The sequence below is a fragment of the Pollachius pollachius genome, assembly GCF_949987615.1.
Source record: "Pollachius pollachius genome assembly, chromosome: 5".
Lineage (NCBI taxonomy): Eukaryota > Metazoa > Chordata > Actinopteri > Gadiformes > Gadidae > Pollachius > Pollachius pollachius.
The window spans coordinates 3,439,020-3,447,237 of NC_136938.1; the positions used below are offsets into that span (position 1 = coordinate 3,439,020).

At 51.8% G+C, this 8,218-nt stretch overlaps 1 protein-coding gene across 1 annotated transcript; it reads left to right on the forward strand.

Annotated features, from left to right (window-relative positions):
- The first annotated feature begins 341 nt into the window (after positions 1-341).
- On the forward strand, positions 342-7,951 carry LOC307076103 (synaptotagmin-4). Its single transcript, XM_079736979.1, has 5 exons — positions 342-431; positions 2,386-3,335; positions 5,272-5,443; positions 6,596-6,762; positions 7,109-7,951. Exons 1-5 carry the CDS (start codon positions 410-412, stop codon positions 7,262-7,264), a joined length of 1,467 nt encoding a protein of 488 aa, XP_079593105.1. The 5' UTR covers positions 342-409; the 3' UTR covers positions 7,265-7,951.
- The last annotated feature ends 267 nt before the right edge of the window (positions 7,952-8,218 follow it).

An 8,218-nucleotide genomic window follows, 5' to 3' on the forward strand; every position in this document is an offset into this window, starting at 1 on the left:
TGAGGTAAAGAGTTAAAACGTATTTTTAGGGGTATGCTCTTCTCCCGTTCATCGTTATGAATAGATGCACATAAACGCCTTTCCGGTATGAGGACGGCAGCGCCGTGATGATGGATGTAAACACCGGATCCCCTCACGAGACGTTCTCGTAAACCCATTCAGCGGGGCTACGACGTCACGCGGCGGCGCTGCTCCATGGGCGGGTCTGAACGCTGCCGCTGCCTCCTACGCGCTCCCTTTAGAGCGAATCGAGCATCGGCGTCACTCAAAGTTGTGATTGGACGGGAGACTGCCAACGACCCGCACCGCAGTGTGGTGATGGAGAGCACTCACTAAAACACCGCTGCTGCACTCACTAACTACACTACACACCAGCTGACCACAGGACAACACGAACACAGCGGGGAACATGACGCAATACACTCTCTCAGGTGAGCCCATCTTAAACTGTAAACAACTCTGAATAACAAACTGTTATTCAGAGCCTCAAGCGGTACTTTATTCAGTGTAAGTTTTATAATAAGGAATGGATTATGCTTTGAGCTGAAATTTCATGAATACCGTTAACATAAGGAGACATTTGTGTGATAGCTAGATTGAAAATTGTTGAAAATAATTCTTGAATGAAGACTACTAAGTAAGTGCACTTAGTTTCAAATTCATTGCATATTAACAAAATCAGATAGAATTCAACTCGCTTTTCCCAGAAAATTCCTGTTAATTATCACTGCACAGCGACAATTTAGTTTGGCAGATGTTTCTCTGCCATAAGGCTATTTTATGGATATAGGCCTAATTGCATAAATATTATAACCACTACGATGGATGTGACGAGGATCGTTTAGCGGCTGGTGACTCACTGCAGCCTCGTCCTGCCGGCCAAACGGAAACATGAACGGAGAAAAGAAACGCATGGGAAATATAGACATGGAGGTCAATAGGAAAGAGTTCAGAATATTTAACAGAGCTTTTTATATCCATTGTCGAATATGGGAAGAATATAAATGTCAAATCATATACGCCTACGAATGATGTGTTATGTGATGTGATGATCTTAACAAACATTTGTACAATTCATTTCATGGAGAGTTTAAATATGGTAATCCAATTTGGATTTACACAATTTGACCCACTGGTCAGATGAAGGTGGTTTGATGTATGAGTCATCAGCCCTGACAGACAGTGTGTATTTAATGCAGAAGGGTGACAGGAAATGAGGCTCATGTACAGTCGTTGGCGTCCGTAGTTGGGGTCAGAGCTGCGATCGAGTCAGGGTCCACCACGGAAGCAATGTGATTATAGGGCCGAGACATTTCCTCTGAGATCTCATTAGGGAAGGGGGCACAGACACAACAAGATCTGAGCAGACTGAGGCTTTGGGTCTAAGCTGGATCGCTCTTTTCCTTCCCACCTTTCTCCTGAAGGAACGGTTTGCAAAGAGGAGAGTGTCATGAGCAGAGATCTTATACTGTAAAGCCTTGTGTGCTGCTGCTCAGGTTGTGTTGTTGTTTGGGGCGGAAGGCAAAAACTTCAGTAACTCAGTGATCAGTGAGCTGCTCTGTTGAACTGTCAGCTGCGTCAGTTGGTTGGCTGTTTGTGTGTTCATTGTTTAGGACTAGATCTTAGGTTTACTATTTGTCTTTTGGTATCCTGTTTATCTTTATAGTTGCACTATTTTGTCTCTTATCTCTATTTTGCATTAAACCCAAATCACCATCAATTGAGTTCTGATCCTTTAAGACAATTTAATAAAACGTTATATTGAGCAAGATAGTTGGTTTTGTTTGGGTTTGAATACACAAACAAAACCAAGAAATGAAATGTATGTCAATCACGTCTCTTTCTCTCTCTCGCTCTCTCCCCCCCTCTCCCTCCCTCTCTCTCCCCCCCTCTCTCTCCCCCCTCTATCTTCCTCTCCCCCCCCTCTCTCTCTCTCTCCCCCCCTCTCCCTCCCTCTCTCTCTCTCTCTCTCTCTCTCCCCCCTCTCTCCCTCCCTCCCTCGCTCTCCCCCTGGCTGGGTCCCTTCCCTCCCCCTCTCTCTCCCCTCTCTCCCACCCTCTCCCCCCCCCTCTATCTTCCTCTCCCCCCCCCTCTCTCTCTCTCTCCCCCCCTCTCCCTCCCTCTCTCTCTCTCTCTCTCTCTCTCTCTCCCCCCTCTCTCCCTCCCTCCCTCGCTCTCCCCCTGGCTGGGTCCCTTCCCTCCCCCTCTCTCTCCCCTCTCTCCCTCCCTCTCTCTCCCCCCTCTCTCTCCCCCTCTCTCCCTCTCCCCTCTCTCCGCCTGGCTGGGTCCCTTCCCTCCCCCCTCTCCCCCCCCTCTCTCTCTCTCTCCCCTCCCTCCCCCTCCTCCCTGGTCCTCACCCCTTCCTCACCCGGTCTGTGTGTCTAGTCCACCTGCAGGTGCTGCTAGCCGTGGGTCTGGCCGTGTTCTGCTGGCTGCTGGTGCTCAGCTGCGTCCTCTGCTGGCGGAGGAGGCGCCGGGGCCGCCTCTCGGCCCTGGACAAGGAGGCGGGGGCCCCGGTGATCCGCAGCCCGTCCCCGCGCACGCTGCCCGTCAAGCAGCAGTACGAGGAGCTGGATGGGGAGGTGCTGGAGCTGCCCGCCCTGGGGTGCGGCCCCTCCCCCGGTGAGGACCGCCTCTGCTCACTGCCCCCCGACACCGGCGGGGGGCGCTCCCCAGAGCCCCTCCCCCCCCTGCGGCGCCTCAGCTCCCCCGCCGTGCCCTGCACACCCCGGGCGGCGGCCCCCCGGCGCGGACGGGCCTCCCTCCCCTCACTGCCAAAGCTCAACCTTGTGTCGCGGACGCGGCGCGCCATGGACCGCCGCAGCACCGTGAGCGCCGACAGCTTCCTGTCGTACGGTGAGGCCAGCGCCATGACCCCGGCGGGGTCGTCCTGCCCGCAGTACGGCTCCGGTGCCGCTGCCACGCCACCGTCCAAGCCCCCCACGCTGCTCCACTTCTCGGTGACCTTCTCACCCGCCCGCGGCATCCTGGCCGTCAGCATCGGCGGGCTGACGGGCACGGCTCCGCGGAGACGCCACGGCGTGTCGGTGCGCGTCAGCCTGCCGCCGCTGCGCCCCTCCCCGCAGCACGCCCCCTCCCGGCGCCGCAGCCTCAGCCCCGAGCTCCACGACCACAGCTTCCTGCTGCAGGTGGGCTCGCTGGAGGAGCTCCGCGCCTGCACCCTCACGCTGGCCGTGCACGCCCGGGACTTCTCCGGCCTGCGGGAGGCGGTGGTGGGCCGGGTGGAGATGCCCTGTGCGGAGATGGACTGGGAGCCCGACACCACCTCCAGCTACGTCAGGGAGCTCAGCCCGGCCAAGACCAAGCTGAAGAAGGTAAGGATGAGGTTGCTTTCTCACTCAGTTAACAAAGTATTTACTGTATATTTGCACCTACGGACGCAAATACCATTGCAATTGCCGTGGCACACTCTCCGTTGCATATGCAACAGAGAGTTTTGCATCCTTCCACAGGATGCGAGAGGTTTACAGCAACACACAGTGGTTACACCTTGTTTTTCTTAAAGTGCCTGGTCAGTTGATGGAACAGATAGGGGTTCACACGCGACTAGGAGGCTATGATTAGCCCGTATCATGTTTTATCCATGAAGGAATGCAGTGCCTAATCAGTTCTCCCTGTTAGACATTTTTCCACTGCGGTTAGGCATGGTGACATTGCCATAGTAACGGCAGAGCTGCACACAAACACTACAGCGATCTGGCTGATCGCCCACGCCTTGCCCTCTGCGATGTCCCTACTGCCAGAGGACGTTAGTGAAAGACTGGTGACGGCCGGAGGGTTACTGTACATACCATGCCCCGCAGGCCGGAGGCTGTTAGGACCATGACTGATTTATCCTGTGTTCAGCCTTTAAGGGAGGCAGGCAGGCCTGCGTCGATGCAATCTCAGCGGAAACATGTTCTTGGGCCGTCCTACAGAGGGCGCTGTTGTGTGTTCCCCTGTAGTGGATTCACATCCACTGTATTCGATTCTGTTCAAACACTTTCACCCTCAGAACATTGGCTGACACATGGGTCTGTAGAACCCAGACCCCAATGATGAACCCGTGCATTAGACCGTACATTTAGCAGCACTAAAGACAAACAAAAAAACATCCTCTTAACTTGTCGCATTTGTTAAAGAATCGCTATATTGACTGAATCTCAGTACATAAACACGCGAAAATCATTAAAAAACTGAAACTCGTCTTTGCTCAGCCAATGATATCGTGAGGTGACACATTTAGGAATCACGATGTGGGCAAAGAGAATGCCGATCCATTGCTTTCCTCACGCGGTACGCCTCAGTCAGGCTGAAATATGGATGAACCAGGCACTCGGTTGGGGAGCGGGGTGTTTATGATGAGTTCCTGGCAGCCATGGAGAGCTGGGGGGTGACGTAGCATTAGAGGGTGAGTCATACTGAAGGGCTGATGGAGCAGGTAGTGGAAACAAGAGAAGCAGGCGATTAGACGCAGTCCACCGCAGATGACTCCGCAGGCTCAGTGTTCGCCCTGTAACGACCAGCCTCTCATACTGGAAAAGGCTGGGCAGGGTGAGGTCCACTGCTGAAGTGCCTCTGAGCAAGGCCTGGCAGGTGGAGCTCGGATGATGGAGGATGGATCACGAGAATGTTGAGTTCCAATTTAAGTTTAAGAAAAATTGCCATAATAGAGGAAGTTTGATCACTCATCCTAGTAACCACATGATCAAAACTGAATTGATGACTGTACAACGATGTAGCTAAAACCCTTGCTGTTATTGATCTGATTATTTGAACGCTAAATCACCCAACCATCCATTTGATTACCAACCAAACAATCCTATTAGTTAAGAATTAAGGATTTGTCTAGCGAAAATAATTTACTTGTGATACAGAACCAGTGAGTTTAACTTCCAGCCTGCCATCAATGATCTCGAAGGCTTTAGGAAATCTCTTTTGGAGTAAGTATTTCAAAGATGTAACCCCTATAAAAAACAAATTATTGATTTGTATGAAGCATTTACACATTGAATCTGACTGCGTCACGAGCATCAAATCATCTCCGCTTTTCAAACTGAGACGCAGACCACAGATCGCAGAATATCACTCTCCAAAGAGAGGGATAAAGAAGTCCCGGTTTGAATGAAGAGAACGATCTCATTACCATCTCTTTACTGCACGTCTGTACGCTGCGGAGAGACCCGCCCTTCTCGCTCACCCTTGCCATACAAACAGGAAACATCTGCCTGATGAACTTCCTGTCTTTCTCTCCCCTCTTCCTCCGCTCAGAGCATGAGCTCTCAGGACTCGCTGGCCCGGAGGAGGAGCTCCGCGGCGCCCGGCCGCGCCCTGGGCCAGCTGTTCATCCTGCTGCAGTACCAGGCCCTGGCCCAGAGGCTCAAGGTGATGGTCCGCAAGGCCGAGAGCCTGGTGAAGCTCACCCGAATGCCCGGAGCCCCAGGTGAGCGGAGCTGGAACAAGGAGGATCTACCTGTAGACCACGCCCAGGAGGTTATAAGTGAAGGCCACGCCCCAAATATTCTACCTGTAGCCACGCCCAGGAGGTTCTACCGGTAGACCACGCCCAGGAGGTTCTACCTGTATGCCACGCCCCAAATATTCTACCTGTAAACCATGCCCAGGAGGTTCTACCGGTAGACCACGCCCAGGAGGTTCTACCTGTAGGCCATGCCCAGGAGGCTCTACCTGTAGGCCACGCCCAGAAGGTTCGACCTCTAGGCCACACCCAGAAGGTTCTATACCCTGTAGGCCACACCCAGAAAGTTCTACCTGTAGGCCACGCCCAGGAGGCTCTACCTGTAGGCCACGCCCAGAAGGTTCGACCTCTAGGCCACACCCAGAAGGTTCTGTCCCCTGTAGGCCACACCCAGAAAGTTCTACCCGTAGGTCATGCCTACGGGTAGAACTTATTAATTACAAAATAATAATCATCACTTCATATTTCTATGCATCCATGATTCTTTGACTTGTAGCCTCCCAGTAAGCACCATTTTTGTCAGCAGTTGCAACAGAGACATGCCCCGAAACCATTAACATCTCTGGCTGTTCCTGACCAGTTCTTCCTGACCTGGCCTCCGTCCACCTCCACCCGACCCCTCGGTGGAACCAGGTCAGGCTCCGCTCTGTTTATCACGGAAGCCCTGCCTGAGAGAGATGCATTTGTTTCATGAGCAGGAGCCATAAAGTCCTGACCGAGATGAAAGAGCACCGGACCTCACCAGGGTGTAATTCGATCTCCTGGCTCCAAAGCCGAGTGTCATTTCCTTCGCTCTCACTGTGATATGCCACTTCATCTTACTGAAGCTCTGCTCCGATTACGCTGAACCAGCACGGACAAGTGACATATAGAAATCAATGCGCTGTGTGATTCTCTTTCTTTTGTTGCAAAGGTGCAAAGAACATTGACGTAATGGAGTCCCTTTGTTGTTCCTGGCGGTTCAGAGATTACATAGAGTACCTTTATTTATTAACATGAACCCTGGTGCCACCCTACAAACCCCTTGATATCTGCTAACCCAGGCTTGGGGAGCATCATCTTTAACAACCTGAAATACAAAACGAGCTGATGAACTGTGTCTCCTGTCCCCCACAGACCACTACGTTGTCATCAACCTGCGACAGGACGGTAAAGTGATTGCCTCCAAAGAGACCAAGGGCACGGCGGGCTCCAACCCAGTCTGGAACGCTCCCTTCCTGTTCGACCTGCCCGCCGGCGACATCAGCGAGCTGCCGTTGCTCTTGGAGTTCGTTGTCATGCAGGTAAGGTCTTAACGTGTGGCGATGTTGTCAAGTGACTCTAGTCTTTCCAGTGACCGGGACTTGTGTTATTCCTCCTTCTGTTTGAGGGTTAGGGTGAGGATCATATTTCCGTTAATTCAGGGGTTATTTTCCTCCTATACTCCGCCTGTCTGGTCGCCATCTAAGGCTCGTCCGTTCAGAAGGACCATCCCTCTGAAGAATGAGTTCTTAAGGCTTCTGGTTTGGCGCATACCTTCTTGTCTTCATGGCTTAGGGTTCAGCGAAGCCCTTTGACAATGTTATCCAGATAGAAACCGGACTAAACCAGACTGAACCCACTAACCCGACGACCTCTCTGTTTCCTCAGGGCCGTCTGTACACCAAGAGCAGCGTGCTCGGCAGCGTGCTGATTGGCTGCTCTGCTCCGGAGGCGGGACAAGGACACTGGAAGGAGATGTGCCGTCGGGGGCAGTTGGAGACGGCACGCTGGCACACCGTCCAACCAGATGGCCTGAAGGCTTAACCGGTTGATTGGTCCATTGATCCTTCCCCTAGGAAGACTTGGGAAGATCTGAAAGTGTAGGACAGGACAACGTGCAGCAAAAGAGAATCCGTCTTCAGAGGATGGACTCCTGATCTCTCAGACTCCCCTCCATGCTCTTTGTTTATAACCCTGTCAGCGTACGGTGAAGTGTGTGCTGTTATCTGAGAACTTTGTGATGTGTCAGATACTGTATCTTGTATGGAAACACTTCTTACCTTTGCAGGGATCAATACTTATACTAAGGCAACTGCTGCAGAGACATTAACCAAAGGGCTGAGACTCTTACAGAACTAAGACGTTGCTGTTGGTGTCACATGCATACGTTAGGCTTACGTAAGTTAAGCTTCTGTATCTAGTTACTGTACTGTATTACGTTGCTGCCTGGTCACTTCCACAGACCATGACTCTCTCTTCTGCATGACCTTGTGTTACTGTGTTACGTTCTATGCATTGGGCAGAGGTGGATGAGTGTTTGATCGGGTGTCGATACTCAACGATTGGGGTGTACATACTGGTTGATGTCGGCGTTGGTGTACCAAGTCAGTATTCATTTACATAACTTTGGGGGGGCTGGTTGGTGTCGTGCCCTAGGTGTTTGACTCGCTGAGAGGTCCTGGGTTTGATCCCCAGTACCGACAGCCTACCAGTAAGACCTTGAGCGAGATGCCCGCCTCCTACCTGTTCCCTACTGACCTATAGCTGAACTCACTGTCTGGGCTCTGCACGATAACAACACTAGCATTTGAGCATGACCCAACATATGAGATGCATCGCTAATGTTGAGATTGTTGTTAATGTAATTGGGTGGAAATAAGGTCTTTGTTTATTTAATTTATGTATAACTAATAAAAAAGTCAATTAGCCTGCTGTGGCAGTTTGTTTTATTTGATACATGGTGAAACTGGGTTAAAACAAAACAAATAATCCATAAAT

Excerpts from the sequence above, each read along its gene's own strand:
- LOC307076103 (XM_079736979.1), top strand. The coding sequence starts at position 410 with ATGACGCAATACACTCTCTCAG. Across the intron at positions 5,444-6,595 it reads CCGAATGCCCGGAGCCCCAG|ACCACTACGTTGTCATCAAC; the intron begins GTGAGCGGAGCT and ends TGTCCCCCACAG. Across the intron at positions 6,763-7,108 it reads TGGAGTTCGTTGTCATGCAG|GGCCGTCTGTACACCAAGAG; the intron begins GTAAGGTCTTAA and ends CTGTTTCCTCAG.